This window comes from Stylophora pistillata, chromosome 1, assembly GCF_964205215.1.
Source record: "Stylophora pistillata chromosome 1, jaStyPist1.2, whole genome shotgun sequence".
NCBI classification, from domain to species: domain Eukaryota; kingdom Metazoa; phylum Cnidaria; class Anthozoa; order Scleractinia; family Pocilloporidae; genus Stylophora; species Stylophora pistillata.
The window spans coordinates 28,433,911-28,461,275 of record NC_142519.1 but is presented as its reverse complement, the minus strand read 5'-3'; the positions used below and the strand labels follow the sequence as shown (position 1 = coordinate 28,461,275).

The following is a 27,365-nucleotide window of genomic DNA, read 5'->3' as shown; positions in this document are numbered from 1 at the left end:
GGTATGGGGATGACTTACGACATTTTCGATCTTATCTAAAGAAGCAAGTAGTATAAACAGAGCATGCGTGACCAAAAGGAGGCATAAGACGATATGAAGTTCAACGTAGGGTAACTGTAGTCGGTGTTTTGACGAGAGGTTGGACAAGTAGGCATACCGAAACCGCAAATTCGAAAGGCCTTTGGTGCGAAAAGACACCGCTTGGTGGGCCCTCGCCCAAACATCACACCCTCTCTTGTTTAAGTCTCTTCTCTTTTTAACCCCGGAAAACAAAGTGCGAGCAGTCTATGTTTAACTTGTCCTGCTAGAAAAGAGGAATGGCAATCTTCAATTGAATGTCTAAATTAATCGGAGTTTCCATTCGTTTTACTTTACCGCCTTAGATGTATGTGATTGGTTCCAAGAAATTTCAAGTAACGTTAGTCCCTCTCAAATCAGTTAAACCAATAAGATACAGCACTAAAACCAACTTCACTTGTTGTACGTTCGTTCGCATGTTAATATATATATATATTTTCAGGTCGATTACATATCCTCCCGTTGTTTTAATTGGATGTTGTATGACTTTGGTTTCGCTCACAGCATCGCAACAGTAAGTCAAAACTGAACGTGCTCTAATAACAATGACGATTCTTCTATCTCTCAGCTAGTACGTGCGCGAGCGGGCCCGTCGTATTTCACTGTAGGACTCGCAAAATTGAAAAGTCAGTTTGGAATTGAAATATCCCCCTTCTATTTGAAAACAGAGCTGTAAGAAAATTTTTTTCATTCTAATAACTCGGTTTCCATCCGTATTATAACTTACAGAGCCTGGTGTTTTTCCGTTCGAATTTTTGACCGAAGAGCGAAGCGCGCAGGCAAGAATATCCGCGCTGAAAAAACATGGTCCGTAACGTACAGTACCTCGAACTAGGTATCAAAGTTACTTCGGGAAGCAACAAACTGAATTTGCATCAAAATCATCCGAAGGATTTCCACTAAATAGCACTATCTCTTAATCCACCAGTGTCATCCATTCCAACTTGTTTCAAATTCATGTTTGAGTTTCTGATGCATTTTATAATTTGCTCTAATGTTCAAAGCAGTTCTAACTTAAGTACCATGTCTTTATTGACCCTTCCAAGGCTTGACTTTGAAAACTTGTTTATAACCATATACTTATGACAAGTGGCTTATGACCTCTTGGTACCTTTTCTTTGAGTTATATGTGGCCACAAAAACTAACACTATTAATTAGGTATTCAACAAATATGAACACCAAAGGAATCTGACTTTGAGTTAAAATATATATGTGGAGTATAGAGAAATATAGCCATCAGACCATGTACCATAATGATAGCAGCCATGTTAAGCATCAGGTTAAAGTGCACATTGACCTAAATCCAATCCTCATTTGCAACACCCATGAGGTTGGGGTTCCTCATATTCTGCCTGGAAAAGGTTTCCTGCCACAGGGTTACCAAGGTTGTACTTGGCAGCCATCTCACGAGCATTTCTTCTGGAACGCTCAAAGCCAGGCCTAAAAATTATGCAAGATGGAGTATGATGAACTTCAAAAAGCTACTTTATAGTGAAAAGACAAGAAGGGAAGATTGAAATTCAGAAGAAAGGAATCCTTTAATCTTTCTGAAGTTCAAATAGAACATGTATTAGAACATTTTAAAAGTCTATATTTCGAAGCCATGGTTACAATTAAAACTGGAATTTGACACAATCATGCACCTGACACTAATTCTTTCAGCAATACTTAATTTTCAGTTTGGCTTCAAATTTTCACTGATTTATACTTTGGAGAGCTCACGATTAAGTTTGCAGAAATTTTATAAATATTTTGAAGGCACATGAAAACAATCTTAATGCTTGGTATACATTACCTTATTGCAGGGCAGGATTAAAAGCAATGACTGAAATTTCAACAAAGAAAAGAAAAAAAACCATGTTACCAAATAAATACTTACTGGCTGCATACAGCTTGATCAATGTAGTTGATTTTGCCAGGTTGTTTGTACACTAGGAAGGTGTAGCGGTGTAGCTTTGTTCCTTTTGGTGGTTCAGAGCCCATATACTCCATTTTTACTTCTCCTTTGCTAATAACACAACCAGGGATGTTCACAACAATCCAGTGGTGCCATTCACGGAGCTTTGGTTCTGCACGACAAGGTGCATCAGGATCTGCCGGACATTGTTAAAATAAATTTATAAACTTCAATACTGATATTCCTTTTTATGGGTTCATGTAATTTAGGTCAAGTTATGGAGAGATAAGGCTGCTTCAATAATGTTCCTCTGTTATAATGCATACCCAGTTCAAGAGTTGTCCTTCATTCTTCCACAGAGGAGTCATGTAACCTGTTCAAGCTATTTCTTTCTTGTAAGACTTCACAAGGAGTCATTTTACAAGCCTTAGTTTACTTACAGATTATAAAAGACTCCCTAACTATGTAAAAGATTATAAAAAGACTCCCTAACTATGTCCTGGTTGAAGTTGCAGTTAAGTTCACAGAGTGGTTCAGAGTTAGAGTGCCGTTTCAGAGTTGCTATGGGTTCTGTAGCCTTGGTGACAAGGTAAAAAGTGGTTGCTTAGATATCAGCCATGTTAGGGAAAGGAATGCTAAAAAATTGTACTCAGAAGTTTTAACTTAAAAGTAACAATTATCACATCACTACATCAAATAAAACCCACCAGTCATTAGAAGGGTGTACAATGCCCCTTCTTCAACAGGCCATGAAACTGATGTTGGAGGGTCTTTCACCTGAAAGGAAAGAACATTGAGGAGTGTAAAAGCATTAATTGTTTTATCTCAAGCTCTTAAATTTTGCCAAAATACTTTTTTTGCAGATTTAGGGTTCAAGGTAATATGTAGGGGTATTTCAAAATTAGATTCGCTACCAGCTATTAATCAAATCTTTGCATAATTCAATATTGAAAAAGGTCAGAGTAGAGTCTGTTATTTTGGATTTCCTCCTCGAGAATTTCCACCTCCTGGTTAGCTCAATTGGGTAAGCGCCGGACTGTTGTGCGGGAGGTCAAGGGTTTGAGCCCCAGCCAGACCAACACTCAGGGTCTTAAAATAATTGAGAAGAATATGCTACCTTTCTATAACATCAATCAAGAAATGGTTAGATATTCTAGTCTTCTCGGATAGAGACGAATAAATGGAGGTCTTGTCTCCGGCAACTATTAATTAGTTAATTTGGTTAGGCAGGGGACGTTAAAGAACCCACTTCACGAGATTACTGTGATGTGGTCTGGCCTGGTTACTGGGAATAGGGGGGAGGGGGCATCTGTTATATTCGCTTTCATTTGATTGTAAACTGCTTAGCAGTCTGGTGAAGTCCCCCGTACAGTGTTGTAAAGCGCCATGAGGTTAAGACATGAGCGCTCTATAAATACAAGTTATTATTCTTATTATTCGAGAATGCCCCGAAATACGCAGTGTTATAATAACATCCCTGTAGTTTTCAAATGGTCTGTGCTTTCTATTTGGATCTCTTATTAAGCAACGAATGCCAAATTCCCTTTTTCGCGCTGGCAATTTTTGTTGTTGAAGCAAACACAATAGCAGCTAGTCTTTCTTTCTGGTACAATAAAACCAGCGAAGCAGTACAATACAGTGTTGCGCTGAAAATGCAGAAAGGGTTCCATAAGATGATTTCTAAAAGAATAAATCTCAAACCAATCTGGAAAACTAAAGAAATCAAAAAATTTCAGCGAGCAAAATTTAGCCCACTTTCCACCAAATAATTTTTGGACCCAAAATGACCAAAAATAGCATATGCAGTTCTGCATAATTTACCCCCTACTTTCCCAAAGCACTTAAATTTTTACCTGAGCTGGAGTCAAGGTATTTCCCATATTCACTTCCAGGTCTCCATATTTCACCTGTAAAATCAACCAATTGAAGGAATGTGAACTCGAATGAACTGCAATGGAGTGAATTGTTCCAGTCGTTCAAATGTGACAAGTTATCGTTACTTATTGTTTCTCAACACCGCTGTAAACTCATTCGTGTGAAGAGGTCTATAAATATCGTCTTTCAATCGTACGCCTGAGTCACCGTCTTACCCATTTTTTTTTTTAACAGTTAAGAGAACTGTCTTGAAAGACAATTATTTTGTTTCTTCCTCCCCATTAGGAGAGTAGGGCCAGGACAGTAACCTTGTGTAAGTTGCTTGCACTGTAAGTACATTTTGTTCATTGGCTTACCGTTACAAGTTGTGTTGGAATCACATCGACAACATCAGGAGCGATTGCATGGGCTTCCATGATTGAAATATTTTGGTTCGCTTTCCTCACAGCAAGGAACGAGGAACAAAGAAATTTACCTCAACTTTCGATCGTCCGCAACGTTGTCGTTACGAGTCACGCGCGGTCTGCAAAGAATGCGAACAATTCTCGCTGGTAGGGGGCTTTGGGTGTTTAAATTCACCCAACATAATTTATATCTACTGCCTGGACACGGGAAAAGGAAATGAGGGGGATATCCCTATAGCTGGCTAAATTCTAGCAAAGAATGCTCAGTAGTGCTAAGTATAATTTTAGAAAAAAAAAAAAAAAAGAGGCGATTAATATTATGTAATAGATTTGGTCACGGTGGTCGTGAACGATTTCGCCGCTGTCCGGGTAACATCAGAACGAGGCACAATAAAAATGGCGGCTGCAGTGCCGATGCTAGACGATGTTATCAAGGAATACCTTGTATTTCGTGGATTCTCAAACACTTTGAAAAGCTTTGAGTCGGATCTGAAAGCAGATAAGGACAAAAGCTTTAGGGTAAGCTACTTTAAGGAGGTATTACGTGCTGTTATTCTGCATAATTTGAAATAGACGTTAAGTAATCTTTATTTCATTTTCGCGAGTATAAAACTTCCGGGCAGCTCGTGCTTAGGTCATTTGTATTTCCCAATTACCAGACCTAAAGAAATTCATGCGGCGTATTTTCATTAACTTTGCAAATTATCAGATCTACCTACCTTGCTTATGTACAATCCTGTTCAGCTGTGTGTTCAGACTAAAGAAAAATAGAGAATATAAATGACGTGGTAATAATTTTTACTTTTACATGTCACATGTCACTGGCACATATTTCAGATTGTCAGGGCGAGGAATGAGCATTGGGTAAATTGTCATCTCTAATTTGCTCAAAAAAAAAAAAAAAATGACGATTGTGCAGGGCTCAACACTAACTTTTCAACTTACTAGCCAAGTGGCTAGTGACAAGTACAACATAGATGCTACAACAATTTCAGTTTGTTTACTAGCCCTAACTGGCTAGTGGAAATAAAAAACCACTCGCCAAAACTGAATTTCTACTAGTCTGTGGTTAGTTGGTTACTGTTAGTGTCAATCCCTTTTGTTAGTTTTACAGGGATTGGGAAGGCTATGCACCATGGGCATATGGTGCCGGTGCATGAATAAAGGAAATGGCATATCAAAAATCTGAAAAACTGGTTTCAAGTCTAATCATTGTGCAAATAGTCTTGTTAGGGAATATTTGAAAAAAGTGAATTGTCTGGTTTAAATAAAATAATGGTCGTCACAAGATATATGTACATGTAACAAGTTAAGTCTTGATAAATCCTATCCCCAGGATGTTATTGTGGCAAAGCTTAACAATTGTCCCTATTTCAGGTGGACAAAATTGTGGATCAGTTGTATCAGTACATCTTAAGCTATGACATTACGGGCCTCAGAGACTACTGGGAGTATTTAAATGACAGATTCTTCAAGAGGTTAGACTATCAGCACAATTCTAATGTCAAAAAGCTGGAGATGTGTCTTTTGCGGTTTTACATTGTGCATGCCATTCAGAACTCCAAAAATGACAAGGTTGTAGAGTTTTTCGAGAAGTATACAGCAGAGCTACAGACACAAACAGAGTGGAGAGAATGGTTTGGTGAGTCACTATTTTGTCCAATCTTGTTTAGAAATTATTGTATATTTGTATTTTTTTACCATCGATAAGGTTTACAAGGTTAAAGAAAGGGCAAATTAAAACATTAATAATTTTTCTGTGAGTCCTGATCATGTTTTGGACTTACCAGTCTTTTCAATAAAGTGTCCAAGTAACAATCTAGTTTTGTACTACAGTTGCTTTCCTTTGCCCTCTGTCTGGTCTGGAGCTTGTTCCACTCTCTCAACCAATCAGATGCAATACTGAAATCACTTGTGACCGGCAGTCACCAGCATGTTTTTGACTTTTATTGCAGATGGTTTGCTTGTTTGCATTTACAGAGTAATTCTGTTAAGCTTCTGGTGTTATTGCCCTTTGTTGTGATGATGTTGGTTTTTGTGTTTTAGTACTCAGTCAAAACTTTCCCAATACAGAGCTTGATAATACATAAATATGTAACAGGGCTCAACACTGACGGTAGCCAACTAGCCACAGACTAGTAGAAATTCAGTTTTGGCGAGTGGTTTTTGATTTCCACAAGCCAGTTTGGCTAGTAAACAAACTGAGATTGTCACAACATCTAAGATGCCACTAGCCACTTGGCTAGTGACAGTGTAGTTGAAAGGTTAGTGTTGAGCCCAGATGTAAGTAACCAAAATTAACAAATGGTAAACACCACAGCATACACTATTGAGTTATGGATGCACGCGGGAGGTTGCTAAGCACAAAAGAAGCGTAAGAGTCGCTCGACGCGATAGCCGAGAGCGACTCTAGCTTCTTGAGTGCTTAGCAAACCTCCCAAGTGCATCCATAACTCAATAGTGTACACTGTGGTGTTTACCATTTGTTTTATAACATAACATTGATACATTGGAGCTAAAGAGTTCCCTTTTATTTAACAAATCTTACGCGACCAGAAAAGACAAGCGCACGCGTAAAAATAGTCTTTGCATTTGCTCACGTCAGCAGCGTACACCCATGGGCAAATGGGGGACGCTAAATTGACCAATCAGAGCGCGCGCTTTACTTTGGTTATGTTATAATGTAGATTATGGTACCCACTAGACTCATTCTCTAAATAAGTAACCGCTAATTGTATTATTCTACAATTAAAGTTTTTTTTAGTTTAACAACATCAAGTGGTTTTGCAACTGACATCTTCCTTTGATAACTGTCAGAAATTTTCTTACATCATTATCAGTTCATCCCAGCAGACTTGAAAGAGAGCACTCTGTGCATTCCTGTAACCAAGCTGATGATAACTGTGCCAGAAATTTCCCCATATTATTATCAATTGGCACAACCTAGTTTCCAGTGGCCCTTGGTGAAAAAAGTTTTGTACTGTCCTTGCCTCTAAGTCCTGCCAAAAACTGGTTCCCTTTCTCCTAAAACAACTTGATAATTCAGTAGTGTATAGTACTGAAATAAGATTCTTGATGTACATGATTGTATTTTTCTATTTTTCAGCTATTCCTTTCATCAAGAATCCTGATCAGAATGGATTATTTGAGATGTACTTTCAGAGGGCATGGCAGGAGACGTTTTTACTCTCACTTTACAACTTTCTGATTACTTTGTTCCATCACCTGCATATCCTTTTCACCAGAAAAGTGAAATATCATGTTAATTACTAGTACAACAAATCTAACCTTTCATTCAAATAAAGCTAATAATATTACTATCTCATTCATTTTTGTGCCTGCTGTTCCTTCCTTCTTCTACGCAGGAATGTAAACATTTAAAAATGTTGAATATTTTGTTTTAGGTATTTTACTTTGTAACTGAAATTGGAGTAGGCATAGTTGGCATATTGCTACTGCATTGTGGAATTTGGTAGAAAATCATTGTGTTAGTCTTATTGTTATTTGATTTTTTACAGCAATTTCAAAACATACCAACATCAAAACAAAATCTTCAAGGCTGTGCTCTAAGAAAAATTGAAGGGAGCCCAGTACTCTGAAACTGTGAAATCCAGGGTGCCCAGTATGTGCTTTTTATGCAAAAACCAAGATTCCTGAGTTCCCCAATAGCAAAAGTAAGGTGTCATGGGCCACCTGGTGCTGCTAGACCACAGCCCTGATCTTTACCATTTTTCCACAACAGTATATCAGTTAATTTCTGCAGGCAATTGCAGCTGTCCACTTAAAAGGCTGAATCACACTTACCAGTAGTACCGTCACAGACAGTGTATCAGTTAATTTCTGCAGGCAATTGCAGCTGTCCACTTAAAAGGCTGAATCACACTTACCAGTAGTACCGTCACAGATTCATCTCTACCCAAAAACCTTTTCAGATATCATTTTGAATTCTTTGACAGGCTCACTGAGCATTGTGATCTGTTTTTGTTGTCTAAGGAATTGTAATAAGCAATTCCTGATTAGCCTTTTACCAATTGATGTCTACTAGCAAGTAGCCCCTAGAATGTCTTAGCAGCAATTTCTGTATGATTTACTCCAATGTGACTTTAAAAATGATATAATTTCTGCATAACTGTTCTCACACAGTCAGATCGGTGGAACTTTTCCTTAATGCTTTAAACCTATGCCAACACTTCTTAAGTATGACGAGGAACAAGGAAAGTTGCACAGGTTGGAACAGGAAGTCCTGAAGCTTAAAGAGCAGGTAGTATCACTGGCAGACGAAGGAGCAAACTTACAGCGTCAGAAATTCAAACTAGAACAAGAGCTTTCAGAAAGCCGGAGGAGAGCTGCCACTGTTGAAGAGGATGATATGGAAGAATTTCAAGTTGTCCCAAGGTATTACCTACAATAATTGTAAAATAAATGTTTATTACTGACCAGTGTAGATGTATCTCTCAGTTTGTATATATACACTATGATTGATCAATTTTGTGATTAGTATTTCCCCATATGGCCGACTAAATTTAAAAGTTAATCAAACTGAAATTTTCTTCCTGGCTATATTTGAACCCAGAGATATTGTAGATATCTTACTGACCTGTACTTTAAGTCGCAAAACTTTGTTTTTCTGCCCAGATTGATGGCCTTTGTGCTTTGCATTGGGTCATAAATCAGAGCAGAAAAAACTTGATACTCAAGTTACTGTTTAGACCTCAACTCAGTTAGGAAGAGTTATTTAATATAATTATTCTTCTTCCATGGGGTGTGGCTACCATATGTATATCTTTGTACCTGCAGACATACAAATCCTCTGGATTTATATTAAAAGCCAGAAAATTACAAGATGTTGTTGAGTCACCTTGCCTTGTGTACTTGCAAACAAAATTCTGAATATTTAATGAGTGAAATGATTAGCTGTATTCAACAAACAAAATCTGAGTGAGTGGCAGGTTAATTTTCAAGTCATGATAATATTATTGTGATTTTAATATTTTTCACAGGCAACAAGCTCAGTCTGGTAAGTTTCTACCAACTTCTTCATTGTCAAAAAAAATTACCAAAATGTTCAAGGATAAGCAAGAGAAGAACAAAAAGGGAAAAGATTTAAAATCACAGCAGCTTCAAGAGGATCAAGCACAAGTAAAACTTAAGAGGCAACAAATAATCAAACAGCAACAGCAGTTACAGGTTAGAGAAAATTAGGCAACCTAAATTCTTTAATTACTTTAAATTAATAATAATTTATTTTCTGAATTGAGTTGATGGCTGAGTTTAACATGGGGGTGTGCAGAGACATGGTTCCTCAGAAAAATTTGATTTCCAGCTTTCTAGGACATATTTGATCAAGTTTTTCAGACAAGTTAAAATAATATTTATTTTCTGTCTTTGTTCACAATGCACAAAGTAGCTGATGTGAAATGGTCTACTAATGATAACCCTATATAGTTTAAATAGGCCTCAGTGGCACTTCTAATCAATTAATAGTAGTTATAGACATTGTCTCCACTGGAGGCATTTTCCCTTAAATTAATGTGTTTGTTTTTCTTTGGATACTGTAGTGGATATGATTCAGTTTGTAATCATACGGGTGATTGACAAAATCGGATGATGGCGAAGTGGGAGTTTAATTTGTCAATCACAAGTTGTTATAAGGTTGTCATCTTTTATATTGACAGCACAGTGGCAAATTACTATTATTAAATGAATTTTGTGGAATAAATTTAATTTGCATCGAGTACCAGGCATGTTTCCAAAGTGTGCTAAAATCCAGTCAACTCTTCATTAATGACTACTTTATTTTTAAAGTGCCAAGTTCTTATCAGAGAGCACTTTGTAAAAAATTGTTTCACTGCCCACATTTCTTGAATAGCCACAATCTCTTAGGGTACAAATCTTCAAATTCTTATGGTTTTCTTTGTCTCAATTAAGAGAATCTGAAGGAGTGTTCCTCTAATAGAATCTGGTGATCTTATTGCCTTTCTAAATTGAAAACACATATGAACTGAACATTTAATATTTCCCTTGTCTGGAATATACTTAACAATTTTAATTTTGATTGATTGTATGAAAATGAAAAAACCAATGAGAGAGTTGCAAACTGGTGTAAATTGTATGATAATTCAGTACTGTACTGTAGAATGAGAATTTTTCAGAGGAGGATCACAGTACACTTGCTTTATTTCAACTGATTAGCAGATCCATCCAGCTTTTGACTTTTGAATTTGATTTTTACTTAACTGTACAGCTGTATCTCCAGCAGCCACTACCCCCAAGTGACCACTTTTCTTGCAGTTGTATGTATGTGTGTATTTGCAATATTTAGTCAGGCTGGCCCAGTTGAAGCCAGTTTTAATGGGGACGTGTATAAACATCAACAAGGCCAGACCACAACACTGGGAGCTACATTCCGTACTTGATCTTTGTGAGAAGTGCATGGGTTCTTTATTGTACCCTGCCAATCAGTACAGAGAAGGTACAGAAGACAGGGCCTACAATTTATCATCCTTATCTGAGAAGACTAGAATGTGTAATCTTTTGTGGATGTCAGAGCAAAAGCAGTACATTCTCCTCATTTATTTTTAAACACTGAGTGTTGGTCGGCTCTGGGGCTAGAACCCTCAACCTCTTGCACAGCATTCCAGCGCTCCACAATGAGAGCTAACTAAGCACAGTTGCACTAAAGATGGTTGTTTATTATAAGAGAGTTGATTGTATCACTTTTGTTTTCTTTTGCTTTAAAGCAATTGCATGAACAGCAAAAGCAGCTATCACTCATGGAGGAAGAGCAGCTTAAGTCAAGTGTAGTAGCTGCTTCATTTGAAAAACCTCAAGGTCAGGAAGTTGAAGTTCAGACTGACTTGACGCGTGACGAGGAGGATGCTAAGGCCTCAAAATCTTATTTGTCAAAAACTCTTAGCTTGGAAGCATCTTCTGCTAAAGGCCAAGACGACATAGACAAGTTTGGACGTGCTATCCGCAGGAGTAAGACATTGCCTGTAAAGCTGAAAGGAACTCAGTTGGAGTTTACAGACGACAAATCAGGTAACCATTGATCTATGCAGATAAGGAGTTAGTGGGAGTCTCTTCTGTTATGGATTAAACATCTGTACAACTGTGAATCCAAAGTTCAGCATACCAGCTTTACCTTTAGACCCCTAAGAGTGACTAACTAGCAATTTTTACCGGTTATAGCTGTCTATAATGACTGCCTCTCCTGTTGTACTCAAGGTGGCCATTGTGGGGAGGTTGACTGTTTTTTTTCTTGTGGTCTTTGAGGGATTAAGTTCAAGCAATTGTCAGTTGATTGTCATAGGTAATCTGGGAATTAATGCTTTTGTTCTGCTTCTTCTTTGGTCAGTGATTGGTATAGAAAACTCGCACCATGCTCTAAACCAATCAGACTACAAACAAAAAGACAATTGTGACTTGCATGTATTTATCCGTGCTTTTGGTAGTTTGCCTGTTTTTACTTTGAGTTCTCATTGGTTTTTGCAACGGTCAAATGAAAACTGCTCTGACAAGTCAGAGTAAACAGTATTTTTATTGTTATCATCAGGTATTGTATAAACAATGCTTGTTCTCAGAAACTCTCAGTGAATTGACAATAATAAAGCTATAACTGTGCTGCAGTACAGCTGTAAGACAGAGACAGAATAAAGAGTAACGTTTAGTTATGATTGTTATTATAGTTATGTTTTGTCACCAATTACCATCCATGTTGTTATTTTTGTAAATTTTAGAAGATGCACTTTCTAAAACAGTTCATTTTCAAGGTAAGCATGACATTCATGTGGATTTATGTAAGTACAGTGGAGCTTACTTTTCCTAGTAATTCTGCAGGTATACATGTATGTATAAGCTTTGAACATCAGAGAACACCTGTCTCTGAATGTTTGATATGAAAAATAAGTGTATATGGCTATGTGCTGTGGAAGAGGGAATAATCATACCTTATTTTTTCTTAGTCTTAGAAGTTACGGCTCTCTTTGAGCTATAAATCACATGCCCTGTACACTAAAGTATGTCTTACCTGCTGAGTAATTTTGTAAATGTGTTTTTTCCAGGGCCAGGTGACCACAAGTCCAAGCATTTTATTTTTCTTAGCCAGGTATTTCTCAGCGATGTTAGACCTTAGCATTCCAACATTATCAACAACTTTTAATAGCACCTCTGTCAACTTATGGTACCTTTCCTAAGAATGACTGGTACTATTAAATTTCATACCCATTCCAACCAGGTTTGCAGGTCTTCGATTTAATCTATGCCCTCCTCCTCTCCCCTTCCTAGGTGCCTGCACTCCTCTGTATTCCAGTTTTGCTCACAGATCTTTTTTCCTTTTTAAATTTTTCCTTTTCTTTTCTTTTAACAAATGATGACCTTTGAGATCTCACAGCGGTCCATTGGATGATAGTGGCTTTTCTCATGGACTCTAATAGAGCTCTAATGAAATGAACAAAGATTACTGACCAGACACTCCTGACAAGCTATGCGATAGAATGGAATTCATTCAGGGCGGGTAGAGTGATCTGGTAACACGGTAAACATGTGCCTGAGCTGGGAGCTTCTGTTAGAGCCTCAGGGCATAATTCCTTCCAAAGAATTAATAAGAGAAGGGGGGGGGGGGGGGAGGGGAAGACTGGAGGTGGACTTTGTACTTGAAAGACAGCTCGATCAGTGTCCAGAATATTTTTGCCCTTGGTCATCAATAGAGGAATAATGTCACTTTAAATGCTGCATAAGGAAATGGTGGTTGTAAAAACCTCTGCTTGAATAACAAAAGTGAATGATCCACCCTTTCCAACTCAGTGATATTTTATTCTTAGGATGTCTACAAGGAACATCACTCAGCGATCGTACACTGCAGGTTTTCTTCCAGTGGAAGGATGATTGGAAGCGCTGATGCTGATGGGATTGTCAAGTAGGGGAACGTTGCATGCATTCGGTGGTGTATGGTGATAGTTTCCCTTTCTATTTGTATTTATTTGTAATTGTTTTTGCGATTACCCATGGTCTTTAACTCTTTTACCCCTAAGAGTGACCAGGATCTAATTTCTCCTTACAAAGTTACCCCTAAATCACACTTTAAGGTCAAGAGAATAAAGGAAAAGATCACCAACTAAAGAAGCTCTTGATTGTTAAGCAAATTCTCCTTGTCAGCACCTTAGGAAATGTATAGAGAACACTATGGAGAGTATGGATGCTGATGTTAGGGTGTAAAGGGTAAATTTGGTTTTATCAACTGATTTTATAATGTCAATTGGCCAGAGTGAAGTCAGACGAAGAACTAACTCTTGAAACGTCAACTTTGAAACTCTTCACGGTGGCCAATTTACATTATCAACTCAGTTGATAAAACCATAATTACCTTGTTATACCCCCACCCCCCACCCCCCCCCCTTCACCTAAGCAGCACTACAGTTTCTTTAGAAACTTATCCCCTTTTGTAAAGGGTAGAGCTTGATTGAATGATTTTCTTCATGGTTAATTACGCAAATGCACAGTTAAGATCAGCCTAAAATTTCTTTTCAACATTTAACTCCTCAATGGATTTTGTGAATGTGTTTTCGTATCTTTCCTTTCTTTTTTTTTTTTTTTTTTCTGTAGAATTGCACAAACCATAACATGAACTTGGAAACACTATATTCCAGTAAGATAAGGGCAGTCAGTGAGATGTTCCCTTCTTACCTCTTAACTTTTCATGATTAGGGTTTGGACAAACCATCCTGACATCCACACCAGTAGCACCATCATGTGTAAATCTCCCTTGCTGTCACTGGAGTGGGCTCCGAAACCGGACAGACTGGTAGGTAAAAGTCAAGCTTCTACTCGTGCAGCTATTATTGTAACCCAGCTTTCCTAAAACTTGATATGAAAAGTAGGTATAATTTGCTTCAAGCTTGTTTTTTTTTTTTAATTTGCTTTACGGCGTGCGTATACGCTTGGTTTTGCTAGTGCTCCGTATAGTGGTTCTGCAGGTGACTCGCAGGAATTGAATTGAAAAGTACCTGTATATCAACCCAGTTGAAGCTCACAACTGATGCGTTCATGACAGCGCAATTTTCAATTGAGTGCCGAAAGTAATTCGGGATTGCTTTGGTTTTACTTCCGTTCGCTCTGCGATTGGTCCAGAAAACTCGCGCCACTCTCTCAACCAATCAAATTCTAAATTAAAACCAATCACGACTTGGTCCTTGGCGTTTTCCCGCGCTCTAGGCAGTTTCCTTGATTTTACTACGAGTTCTGATTGGCTCTTAAAAGATATCTTCCTTTCCTCGGATTGGCTTTTGTGGTTACTTTGGTTTTGGTTTAATGGGACTCGATCGAAAAGCGTTCTAATAGTTTTTAATCATTTGTAGTTTTCATTTTCAATTTTCCCTCATGTATATTCAAATTATGACTTCCTATCAAATGCTACTGGGACCTTTAAAGTGATATTGACTTCATTTTCGCACACACTCGGCCATCTGTCTCCGTCCGCCACAAAATTTAACTTTTCTGTTTAATACTTTTTCTCTGGCGCTATTAAAGATAGTGATTATTCACTTCCATGTTAGGTCTCTTGTTAATAGAACAATGAAATTATAAAGGCTATAGATTATGAACATAAATTTTTGTTTTGGTTTTTCTTTTTTTCGTAGCTCCTGTTAGGCACTGGAAATGGGAAAGTTCGATTTTTTGACACAGAAAATAAAAAGACCATTTGCGATGTCGCGACTGACTCTCAGTATCCCAGGTGAACTAAAGGAATTCACCCTTTCTTAATGTCGTGATATAATTTTAGTGTTTCTTTCTCAATCTGTTGGATTGAAGCAAACACGACAAGTAGTTAAATGTGTAGAGTACCTACACAGAGAATTATGGACGAAGGGTAAATGGCTATTGTAAGCTCTCACTTCGGTCGGTATAAGACTCTGACGGTCACCATGGAGAGTGATGCAAAATTTATCATTTTCCGACATGACTTATACACACACGGTACGTAACAAGACCTTCACTCACACGAACGTGCTGCTCAGAAAGGTGGTTTGTCGTTACTCGATCTTCCTTGTGTATCGACTTTTTTTTTTGCATTAACCAGGTATGTGGTTTACATTTTCGACATGAAAATATTGGGATTTCTCCAGAACAGACCAAGATACATGACCTAACATACAAGAGTCGTATCTGTTTTATTCCGAACACCATGCTAAACTTGTCAATGTAAAGACTGAAAAGAAGTCTTTATTAGTTATACCAGAAAATGAACGAAGGAAGAAACAAACACGAAACCAAAAATTGATTGTCTTTTCTAGAATAGTTTCACTGTCGTGCAGTCCTACCGGAGGATCTTTTGTGTGTTCAGCGGCAGCAAGCAAGAAATCTTTGACGTCATCGTTGAGGTTATCCCAGTCGTTTTCAAAGTACAGTGAAATGTCCTCTCTGACGTCAAATAGTGTAGGTGGCTGCGCGGGTGTGTTGCAGTGCTGGGATATGAAAGCCATGAAGGTTGAGGTATGTTATCTGGTAATTGGGCGACTCCCAGCAGTAAGGCCAAAATTCTTTTTATCCTCTCATCAACTTCATGACTTTTTCTCTCTTATTTTGGAGGAGGGAAGGGAACCTTCTCTACCTCTTCCATTCGGACCTTTTTGATTCCAATCCTCATTGGTAGGTAAAGCATATTTTTGTGTAATTTTCCTTATTTTTCTCAGCGCCAGCTTCCCCTCGATCCGGTGCCGACTTGTATAAACTGCACGACGTTTAACCACAATGGAACTCTTTGTATATCAGGGGGAGCGGATGGCATGATACGGCTGTTTGGTGAGTTATTTCACGCGGTGCAGTGTGTTATAAAGGTCGAATTTTATTTCAGGTATTTGTGTGGGTTCTGCTGCTCGATTTTCGTTTTCTCGCTGGGTTGAAAGAGCCTAGCATGATATTTGCAGTTGTTTTCTACGCATGATTACTTTTGATTTTGTTTGTTGAGAGAGACGAAGAGACACCGAAGTAAAGAATGGACCGTGGGTAACGGACGAGATTAAGGACAAAAGTTCTGGATTACCCTTCGGAAAAAAGTTTTAAACTTTTGCAAGGCGTAAAGACTGTTCCATGTCGAATGTCACGGCCTTCGCGTCTTAAAAATTTTGTTCACAAGTTATGGAAACTGTTGCTCCTCGTGATATCTGTTTCCTCCCTCTCCCCTCCTCCTCCTCATGAAAAGTTTTATTATACAAGAGGTTTCCTTTTCTTATTATCAAATTAACAAATGGTAAACACCACAGCGTACACTATTGAGTTATGGATGCACGCGGGAGGTTGCTAAGCACGAAAGAAGAGTAAGAGTCCCTCGAGGCGATAGCCGAGAGCGACTCTAGCTTCTTGAGTGCTTAGCCAACCTCCCAAGTGCATCCATAACTCAATAGTGTACGCTGTGGTGTTTACCACTTGTTCCATTGTGTTGTGAGGTCCTCAACTGGCCTCAAGTAACTGTTATTTTACACTCGGTAAAATTTTTTTTTTTCAATCTTGTTACCCAATACAGATATGAGGTCTTATGACTGTTTAATCGGTTGGCAAGCTCATGAAGGTGAAGTATGTTCAATGCAGTTAAGTGCGGACGAAACCACCGCTTACAGTATGGGGACAGACGGAAAGGTAAGCCATTAAGCTAGATACAATCGACTCTTTCTAAGTGATACTGAAGACCGTAGCTTGCACACAAGATATTAAATTGTCCAGGGGATTTCATGTCACTATTTGCCCAATATAATTAGAGCCGGAACGTAATTTTTGTTTCCACTGATACAGGGGAACTTGGACACCTTTGTACTCCATTACCAGTAGTTACGCAATATTTTGGCTGGCTCCCATTCTTTTTTTGGGGGAAAAAGGGCACTTTAAGAGAAAGGATTCTTGCTCAAGAACATTACACCATCAAGAGCTTTTATAGTAGTATCTATGAGGGCAGAACTGAGAAAGTCTCATCATCACCGTTAACCAACGTTTTTTTCCCATAATCCAACTGTATTGCATATCAATACAATATAAAGTAGAGAAGTTATGAGAGTAAAGACATATATCAATTAGGGGATTATTAGTTGATCCAATACCAAATTCTCCAAAGTAACGCTATAAGAATTGTAAGTCAGACAGAAGGGAGAATTACTGAGGAGATCTTGGGAGTGAAAGGTTTTATGACAGCAGCAGCATTCCTGTTCGCTTCGTGCCCCTTAAACTGGGATAATCTTCACCTTTATGGCCCAGTTCTTAGGCCAACACAGACCTCTCTATCCTAACGAGCCAATCTAGCAAAGAGATTTTGATACTCAGATAATTGAGCTCTTGTCTCTCGTAGTTCTCACAATGGAGTTTACATCGCATGGGTCAAAAAATAACTGACGTTGATATTCACGACGGGGCAGTGTGGTGCGATGCAGACAAATCCAGCGTCTTACAGAGCAAGTGCAAGTACATGACTTCACCATCATCTTATGGCAAGATGTTTGCTTTTGATTCTGAAGGACAATATCTTCTTTCCTGTGGACCGGAGTGTGGAGTGGTATATAAAGTAAGTTGTGTAGTGCTAAATACGTGACCGCGTAAAACGATGGAAACGAGGACATTTAGGAAGTAGAGTTTTTTTTTTTCCTTGCGTAACAGCGTAAATTTTCCTCATATTCATCCGTCCTTTCTTCCCTCTTCCCATTGACCTTCTTCTCACCAAACTCCTTTTATTTCTCCCTCTTCTCTTCTCTTCTCTTGCCATCCCACCTCCACTCAATCTTTTGAGCCTCCATTTATTCCTCTCTCCTCATTTCTCTCTTTTCTTAAAATTAACTTCGTTTTTTAACTCTGCAGGTCGAAAAGAACCAGGGTTTGAGTCCAGCGTTAACTTTACCAGCAGAGCAGAAGTCACCAGTTGTGAGCGTAGACTGGAGCTCCTCTATGAGCTGCTACACATGCCTTACTGGCTTCGTAGGTGGTTCAATACAAGTCACATCTTTGTTAAAACAGTAACGATCAATTTTAGCTTTAAAATTAACGAACTGGTTTGTTACCTTTTTGAACATGATAGTCGACCCTTTAATACCGCATCCGTACAAATGCAAGATGGTGTCAAACTTACAAGGGACATGACTCAAGTTAGGGGCGGACCATTTAACTTTTGAGGAGTGGGGTGGGTGATTTCTGGTCATCAAGAATTTTTTTTCTAGCAACTGCTGGGCAGGATATTTTTTTCTGTTCTAAATGCTCTCTTTTTCCCGTTACATTTGGGCTGCATGCAATTTTTCTCTTCAAACAAGCGCTTGCGGGAAATTTTTTTTCAAAATCACCCACCACCCTCCCCCCCTACCCTTAAGAGTTAAAGGGTCGGCCCCTTACTAAACATCCTCAAGGTTACATTTCTTTAGCTTTCGTATACCCGTACAATCCCTCCCTGTGCTCGAGAAGACGTCCGAGAGAGGGTTGGTGGGGTTACATACAAGCCACATTAGACTAGTCCTTCTGTCGTCCACAGTCAGCCCAAGTTGCAAGATGTATATTGTAAACTTGAACTGTGCTAAGAATTGATTTCATTTTGTATCCAAATTGTTTTTCCATCATATTTTTTAAATGGCAATTGAAAATATCCTGATTTTTGCGCCCGACGAAAGTAAAATAGTCGTTTTATAATTTGAGATTGTAACTCTTATTTGAAAAAAATGTCCTTTGTTAAAAATGTCGACAACGTTACAAAAGATCACCACAGGGTGAATAATATATGCAATTGAAATGACATATACTGTATGACAGTTACATATTATTATTTTTTTCTTTTGAAGAACAGTAATGAATGATTAGAAATATAAAAAAAACTGACACGGGGATACGAAAGATGTATATTGTAAAACTTGAACTGTGCTAAGAATTGATTTCATTTCGTATCCAAATTGTTTTTCCATCATATTTTTTAAATGGCAATTGAAAATATCCTGATTTTTGCGCCCGACGAAAGTAAAATAGTCGTTTTATAATTTGATATTGTAACTCTTGTTTGAAATGAATACCCTTTGTTTAAAATGTTGACAACGTTACAAAAGGTCGCCACAGGGTGAATAATATATGCAATTGAAATGACATATACTGTATGACAGATACATATTATTATTTTTTTTCTTTTGAAGAACAGTAATGAATGATTAGAAATAAAAAAGAAACTGACACGGGGATACGAAAGATGTATATTGTAAATTTGAACTGTGCTAAGAATTGATTTCATTTTGTATCCAAATTGTTTTCCCCTCATATTTTTTAAATGGCAATTGAAAATATCCTGATTTTTGCGCCGGACGAAAGTAAAATAGTCGTTTTATAATTTGATATTGTAACTCTTATTTGAAAAAAATGTCCTTTGTTAAAAATGTCGACAACGTTACAAAAGATCGCCACAGGGTGAATAATATATGCAATTGAAATGACATATACTGTATGACAGTTACATATTTTTTTTTTCTTTTGAAGAACAGTAATGAATTATAATTATGATTAAAAAAAACTGACACGGGGATACGAAAGTGAAAGGTAAATTTTTGTAACAAGTGGATCAAATAAAAACAAGTAGGTAATTTTCTTCATTACTGGTATGCATTTTTGTACTAGTTAAGTTCAATATACTTAGCTCTCTCTGGTAAGGTGTTTCCTTGGGTTTTTTTTTTTTTACATTGATTATCTTTTTAGCAATCTACCATCAAACCTTCCCATTACTTTTCACTCAGAGAATCACTATCCTTGTTTGTTGCACAAATTGCCTCTGTTCAGAAATAGTATTCAATTGCAAACAAGAGATAAAGCAAGTGAAAGTGTTTGTAGCAAGTAGATTAAGACTAGTAGGTAATTCTCGTTTTACTTCTATGCTTATGTACAAGTAAAGTTCAATATACTTTTCTTACTAAGAGTTTTTCGTTAATTTTCCTTTAATTTGATTTGATTTTTTAATTTTTTTTCTTTTCAACCAACTACCCTCAAGCGTTTTCCCTATTTCACATTTGGTATGTATGGATTTCATTTTAGTGAATTACTCCGCTTGTTTGGTTCCGCAAATTGCCATATTTATGATAAAGTAACTTCCGGCGTTCCCCTCCGTCCTAATAAGGTATTAGGGACCTCAAGCAGTCAGGACGGCAACGCCAAGGAAGACTTCGATTAAAAAATGAATTTCTACTCTTAGTTAGAATTTCAAAAATGGCTGCAGGAGCTTACTGTCTCATACGGCGCCACAGCTCAACTTCAGCATGACGTATAAAAGTAGCGTTGAGTTCCTAATGGAAATTAAAATAATTTGCCGTCGCGGTTTCGGTTCGCAGACGACGCAGATTTTGGTGATTTCACGTTGTTGTTCTGCATTGGACGGCTAAGAAATGTACAAAGTTTCAAAATGCACGTGCTGGGCTATTGTCCTGCCAATTACATCTCTTGTTTTTCCACGTCCTCGTTGCCGTCGCCGTCGTGGTTGCTTAAGGTCCCTATTTGCACAGTTTCCTAGTACTTGATTCTAAGTAGTCGCTTTTAAAGGCCTCACGAACTCTAGGAGATGAGGAATGATGAGGCAAAAATGGTCACTTTTCCGTAAATGATCATGCCCGCTGGTTCAACCTTGAAAACAGTAGATGCACCTAACCAGCTCTCGAGGCTGTATGCTTCAGTAGTAACCGATAGCAGGGAAATTTTTATGTGATTTTAAGAGATTTCTTAAGAGTTCTTCCGGTGTAAAAGTTACTCCCTTCACGCTAGTGGATGTACCTGAATTGTACTCAAGATTCGGTCATGGTTGTAAGGTACAATGACATTAAGCGTTAGTTGAATTCTTGGTAACTCTTGTTAGCTTTCGTTGTATAACGCGTTCTCTCTTAGGCCTGTCCTGTGTGTTCGGTTAATAAACGGGGCGCTCATAGCTATCGTTACCCTGTTTTTCATATATTAACCAAACACGTAGAAAAGACAAAGAGCACGTTACGTGACTGGATCAAGTTTTCGGTGTATACTTTATGGAAGGCAACTACTAAATGTTGCATATCTCTCCGATGGTATACCTCATAAAAGCCTAAGTGTAATGTAACTTGGTTTAAAAAGGTGTATTGCAAGTAAGCCTTTCGTAAGCGTAGTATGTATAGTAAGTTCCGCATATGATCCCGTACAGGCCTGAATTTTTTTTAGGTCTTAATTTTACTATTGCTTAAATAGTGCTCCTCACTGCGAAGATCGTTCTCATAAAATTATGCGTTTCTGTAACCGCAGTTCAAACATATGATTTTCATATATTCTTAGCATATGTAGTAAGTTAGGTAAGTGTGGTAAATGTAGTAGGTATAGTAATTGTAGTAGGTGTAGTAAGTGCAGTAATTGTAGTAGGTGTAGTAAGTATAGTAGGTGTAGTAAGTGAAGTATCTTTTAGATACACTAGTATGAATTATTACACGACTCGGGAAGTCAGAGGGCCAATAACTAAAATCAACCAATCAAAATGCTCTATTGCCGGTCAATATTCTCTCAGTTTTGGACCGGGCACTGTCCCGAATGGTCCCGAATGATGCCGCACTTGTGTCCCTTTGAACTTCAGTCGTGTAATACATCTCTTATTAACCAAGCTTGCTCGGGACCGTACTGGAAGAATATCGGCCCTCGATCTTTTTTGTACGGTCCTCGCTACGCTCGATCCGTACTGTCAAGACCTCGGGCCGATATTCTCCCAGTACGGCCCTCGCGCTTGGTTAATAAGATATATGTATACCCCCGGCGAATGGGTAGGTTCAAAAACGAAGACCAAAGACCCTTACGAAAACGAAAACCCACTACGAAAACGAAGATCCATTACGAAAACGAAGACCCCTCCCTCCCCCCCCCCCCCCAAAAAAAAACACGACTTTTTCAGTTCTCATGATCTTGTAGCCTGTTATTTTGTATCGCCCGGAAATTGCGGCTCGGTGAACACGTTGCGTGACAGTTTAAGCGCAAGTGGTAAAGATAACTAAATACAAAATAACAGACTACAAAATCAAGAGAACTGAAAAGGTCGTGTTTTTTAAGAATAACTCCGATTTTTTGGAAAGGTTGCAGAACTAAGTAATGCGAATCATTTTAAGAGTAAATCACTTAACGTGCACACAGTCAATGAGGGAGAGGCTTGGCCTGTTAACATTATTCAATAGTCGCCGCTATCTTCCTCTCCAACTAGTAAATGATTATCACTGTCCCAGGAAACTTCAAGGGTATTTTGTATTGAGATTAAAACTTCGTTGTAAAGCCCTCAGAGATAGTAAGGAACTCCATCTCCCACGATACAAAACAGCTATGGGCCAGTCGACATTCGAGTATCCCGCTGCAAAGGAATGGAATGACCTCCCCAAGGAACTGCGTGCTTGCGAAACGCGGAGAATTTTTAAAATTAAAACTTTTAAACTTCTATTAGAATCAGATAAGGCACAACACAAATGTAGCATATAAGATTTTTTTTTTGGGGGGGTGATTCTCTCAGTTAATCTTAACTTGTATCTATATTGTATTTTTTTTAATAGACTAAGTATTTATATGCACTGATCACCGGTTTATACCAGCGTTTTCTATGTTGATTTCGCTGATCGGTTTTTTTTTAGTTTAAATAAAGCATTTATTATTATTATTTTATTGTTATTGTGGCTAAAAGTCTTATAATTTTGCATTTTGAGTTAACGCACGCAAGACATCGAAAAAGATTACACACGTCCGGTTTCTGTGAATGATTGTCCTACTGGGTCTTCGTTTTCGTAATGGGTTTTCGTTTTGGTAGGAGGTCTTCGTTTTCGAAGGAGTCTTAGGTATTCGTTTTCGGGGTCTTCGTTTTCAAAACTACCCCCGGAGGGATATGTAACATTTGTGGTTGCCTTCCATGAAGTATATACCAAATATTAATTCGCAGCGCGCTGAGCTTTGGGCTCCCATTTTCCGTAGTGCGTGTCTGACTTGAGTATCTCCACTCAACAAGGATGACTTCACATCTCATCCTTCCTCCCATTTCAAGATTAAATGGAGTACGTTTTTTCGTAGGTTTTCCCTAAAAAGCTGTTGATGTGTACTCCACATCCGTCACACCTCGCAATAAGTGACCTATTAGACACTCCTCGACTACGCGAATTTTGACATGTCGTTTGTAATGTAGGAATATTCCTCAATAATTCTAAAACATCAGACTTAACTCGCTAATTAGAGAAATTTCAGTGAGAATTCACACACTTGGCCACTCTTAAAGATTTCAGTGATTAGAGGGATAGGTTTGATGAGGGTCCACAATAGGGGTTCTCAAATCCCGCTTTCCCGCCTTTTTTCCTTCTCAATCCCGCCATCCCGCCCCTTTTTACGCCCGGATCCCGATCCTGCCCCATTTTTTTACGAGATTTTTGACATGTTTTGCTTAATCATTGAAATTGGCGTTATGACTTACCTTCTATCAGTTGTCAGTTTTGATGGTCCAGGTTCTCAACATCACAATTAGCGACCATAACTTTCTTTTCTGTTTTGCTTAATTATTTTTGGGTTCTCGCATCGGTACATGCATGTTTACCTCGATAATTTAAGTCCAGTATTCTTGGAATTAGATAGATTGATGTTATCTGTCTGTCTTAAGAAGATTCGACTGCTTTGCTGCTAGTTTCCATCAGGCGATGAAGCCAATTCTGTCAATTGTTTACATTGAGTTTAGGACATGGAAATTGTATATAAACACACTGGTCTCTTTTAAGAAAACATAAAACTGCTATTAAATCTAACAGCACGACCAAATGCGGACACCCTTCCAAGCAGGAAATTTGCTTCACCATCCAAAGTGGCGACCCCTACAGATCCTTCTCCTACTTGGTCTTCGGTTTCTTCTTCTTCCGCACTGCTACTTGTATCGTATTCGTCAGGAAGGCGACATCTTCTGTTAGGTCAACGCTTTCCCCTGGCACAATGTCTTTCTCGTACAAGAAATCGGGGAGCGTTACAGCCCTAGCCATGGTCGTTTCTTGTCGGACGGTTCTTTAACGAACTGCAGCCCCAAAGGTATGTGCCCTTTCCCTCATAAGCTGGGCGTCTTGGGCACTTACTGCCCCAGGTGGAAGTTGTGGTGCTAATGAAATTCCAATGAGTGCCGCTGCGCGGTCTGGAACGATATACCACGACTTTGGGTTGGTATAATAAAATGCCGCCCAGTTTGTTGTCTTCTTTATACTTTCCTTGACAGCGTTTCCGAAATTCCTGGTATATTCAAGGGCAGTGCATAAAGGTGATTTCTAATGGACCGCAGAGTGACAGTTTTCTACATCTAATGTCATGCAGCGCAGGAGGTTGGTCCAAGTATAACCCATTGGCGCTAACAGGTCATAAAGTCTCTGAAGGCCAGACTGCAACAATGAAACAGACTCTATTGTCTTCTCAGCCACATTTCCCTGTGGTCCTTTAAGGGACCTTGGCAAGCTTTGGATTTCACCGCGAATCAAGGCCTCGTTTCGGCGAAGATATTGCAACGTTTCTTTAAGCAGTGTAACGGCATCTTGTAGATTGCAAAGCTCGTACTGTGCATGCTTCTCGTGGACGGAGAAAGCCTTGTATATCTTTCTGACTGCATCTAGAAATGCAGCGGTTTCATGCAGAGTGGTGAATACCTTGATACAGTTGGCTCAGGCATCACATATATACAAGACACGGTCAAATTCCACACAAAAATCCAGCAGGTTGGTAGAATTCAGCATGCGAAGCCAAGCCATCTCTGGTGCCCTCTGCACCGGTACCTGCAAACACCTTCACTCTTTCCTCGTTTCTGATCCAGTGCAGGATGCGATGCGATTGCGGATCTGAATATACCAAACCATCTTTGTAAACCGCAATGGAGGGAGCCAAGGAACAGTAGTCTGGACCGGAAGAAATAATCCGTGCTCTTAAATATCATGATGCTGATAATGAAACTTTCTCGATTCCTTGACGGTGAGAAATATAAATGTCACTATTTAAGATGGCCATCGATCCGACGTTTCCCCATTCGTTTTGGTACTCTACAACTGCTGCTGCCTCTCCTCGAAGCCAATGTCCGTCGCTGGAGCAGGTAACGGCAAAAATTTACTGCTTGCTTTTACATGCTGCGTAGATCATGTAGGGATCTACGACGTGTAGTGCCTCAAACTGAGATTCCTCGCCGGAGGTACTCTAGAAATTGATAGCAGTAGGGGAAAGCCCTCTTTCTTGGTATTCTGCCTCGATCTTCTTAACTTGCGTGGCGATTCGATTCTTTAATATTGCCACGGTTCCATTAGCAGATAGTCCAAGCTCGCTGGCTTTCTGAACTACATCTTCTCGTGAACGCAGTTATCCTAGGTTAACACGCACGGCCCCTTGTTCTAGCTCATAAAAAATAATGGGGCCTCCTTTCCCAACCATGAATACAATGTCATTGACGTGGTGGACTTCTTTGGCGAGAAAATCTCCTTTAAGCTTTACAATTTTTTGGACGGGGTTATGAAGTTGTGCCATAAAAAGACTCGATAAACCAGTGACTGTGTTAAGTGAGAGAAATAACAGGCTTCCGTAGGGACGAGTAGCGATGCTTATGGGGTTTGGGTACATACCCACTTTGTTGTGCTCTGTGAAACGGTCAATCTCGGAAATGATGGTGTGGTCAACAAAGTCTAGACTTCTATGATAGATAGTAAAATCTGGATTTGTGAGCTTCATGACAGAAGTTGGATCCTGTCGATCTTTGTTTTCAAATCCGTCAACAAAACAGGAATGAGCGCAGGATCTCAGACATCTTAACGAACGTGACTTCTAACCTCAGTGATTTGATACCTCTTTCCGAGTGACGAAAACGGCGAAAATAGTAAAACCGGAAAAGACGAACAACGCAAAAAAGTGATAATGGGCAAAATTTGACAGGCTTCACTTCCTTTGACACTCATAGCTTGACTACAAAGACGGTATACACACTTACGAACCATTTTTTTTCAGTCAACGCTAATGAATCTTTGTAGTCAAGACAAAACTAAATTCCCGTATTCTGCTATTTTTTCCTTACGATTCCCGAATCCAATCCCCATAAAAATAGGAAATCCCGCTCCCACTGGTTGTTGAAATTCCCGCATCCCGCTTCTGTTTTCAGCTCATATCCCGAATATCACCACGAAAAATAGCCAAATCCCGCATCCCGCCAAACCTATTGTGGATCCTCTTTGATGCAGACCCCTGACATAGACTAAATCAGAGGCGAGGATCGGATGCCATTTTCGGTTCCAAAAATGATTGATGAAGAATTGACACTGCGATCTCAATTATTATTTCGATTTATAGTCAACAATAACTGATCGACAGGAAGTCTTTAGTATAGACTCTGGTAAATTATTGTTGCAATCACAAGACAACGCACGTCTCGCATTGCAAAAGCAAGAGAAGTCTTCCGCAGGTAATCCCCTTTGTCGGAACACTGTCACTTCCGGAGGATAAATGAGACAAGAGAGATACCCTCAGTTACAGCCCTTCTGAGCATTTGTTGAAGGAAGGGCATCATGAATAGTTAGTCAACCGCAGTTAGAATTAATTCGAATGTTAACATTTTAGATTGACGAAATTTCCATCATTAATATTAACCTTCTACTGGGTATGCTGTGCCTCTGAGATCACATGATAAAAGTGTCTTAAAGTGGAGAGGTATGTTAACATCTTTTTTAAACTACGTTATCATCGAATTAAGTTTATTAGAAAAGAAAACTTTACATGAATAACAACAACAACATCTTTATTTATAATCACAATTTAACTAATAAATAAGGACTACTTCCAATATAGCGAAGCTACTCGAGGCAGGTAGTATAAGAAACGTGTCAATTACATATTAATATAATATAATATTATTCTAATAACAAAAAATAAATAACAATTACAAAGGTACAGATGTCAATTACAAAAGTGAATGCAAAAATATAGATATACTAATTATGAAGCCACGAGCACATAATTAAAAACAGGAAAAGCTCAAAATACTCTTTATTTTAACGAAATCTAGTTTCTTGTCATTTCGTTTATTAATGTATCAATATCAGGATAAGAATCCTGGTTTAGAATGATTTGAAGTAAGGATTCGGTTATTTTTCCT

The 27,365-nt window shown here is 38.6% G+C and overlaps 2 protein-coding genes across 3 annotated transcripts; one reads left to right on the top strand and one right to left on the bottom strand.

The window, feature by feature from the left end:
* Nucleotides 1-1,015: 1,015 nt before the first annotated feature.
* On the bottom strand, nt 1,016-4,744 carry LOC111322736 (protein D1). 2 transcript variants are annotated; one of them, XM_088731599.1, is made up of 5 exons: nt 4,697-4,744; nt 3,830-3,883; nt 2,684-2,753; nt 1,959-2,172; nt 1,016-1,519 (listed from the first exon to the last, which is right to left on the bottom strand). In XM_088731599.1, the coding sequence occupies exons 2-5, from the start codon at nt 3,854-3,856 to the stop codon at nt 1,390-1,392; spliced, it is 441 nt and encodes a 146-aa protein (XP_088587725.1). In that variant the 5' UTR covers nt 3,857-3,883; nt 4,697-4,744; the 3' UTR covers nt 1,016-1,389. The 2 variants fall into 2 exon arrangements, with proteins under 2 accessions (XP_088587725.1, XP_022781636.1); XM_022925901.2 differs by lacking the exon at nt 4,697-4,744 and adding an exon at nt 4,208-4,507.
* On the top strand, nt 4,623-19,848 carry LOC111322768 (WD repeat-containing protein 91). The gene is made up of 16 exons (XM_022925935.2): nt 4,623-4,774; nt 5,633-5,897; nt 7,362-7,484; nt 8,434-8,650; nt 9,256-9,442; nt 10,996-11,296; nt 11,995-12,027; nt 12,319-12,362; nt 13,078-13,172; nt 13,961-14,057; nt 14,893-14,987; nt 15,547-15,745; nt 15,946-16,054; nt 16,776-16,888; nt 17,589-17,801; nt 18,092-19,848. Exons 1-16 carry the CDS (start codon nt 4,652-4,654, stop codon nt 18,248-18,250), a joined length of 2,373 nt encoding a protein of 790 aa, XP_022781670.1. The 5' UTR covers nt 4,623-4,651; the 3' UTR covers nt 18,251-19,848.
* Nucleotides 19,849-27,365: the final 7,517 nt, after the last annotated feature.

Bases quoted from the DNA above. Each gene is read 5' to 3' on its own strand.
- LOC111322768 (XM_022925935.2), top strand. From the start codon at position 4,652: ATGGCGGCTGCAGTGCCGATGCTAGACGATGTTATCAAGGAATACCTT. The intron at 8,651-9,255 runs GTATTACCTACA...TATTTTTCACAG, and splicing joins GAATTTCAAGTTGTCCCAAG to GCAACAAGCTCAGTCTGGTA. The intron at 17,802-18,091 runs GTAAGTTGTGTA...TTAACTCTGCAG, and splicing joins AGTGTGGAGTGGTATATAAA to GTCGAAAAGAACCAGGGTTT.
- LOC111322736 (XM_022925901.2), bottom strand. From the start codon at position 4,267: ATGGAAGCCCATGCAATCGCTCCTGATGTTGTCGATGTGATTCCAACA. The intron at 3,884-4,207 runs GTAAGCCAATGA...TTGATTTTACAG, and splicing joins TTCCAACACAACTTGTAACG to GTGAAATATGGAGACCTGGA. The intron at 2,754-3,829 runs GTAAAAATTTAA...CTTTCCTTTCAG, and splicing joins ATACCTTGACTCCAGCTCAG to GTGAAAGACCCTCCAACATC.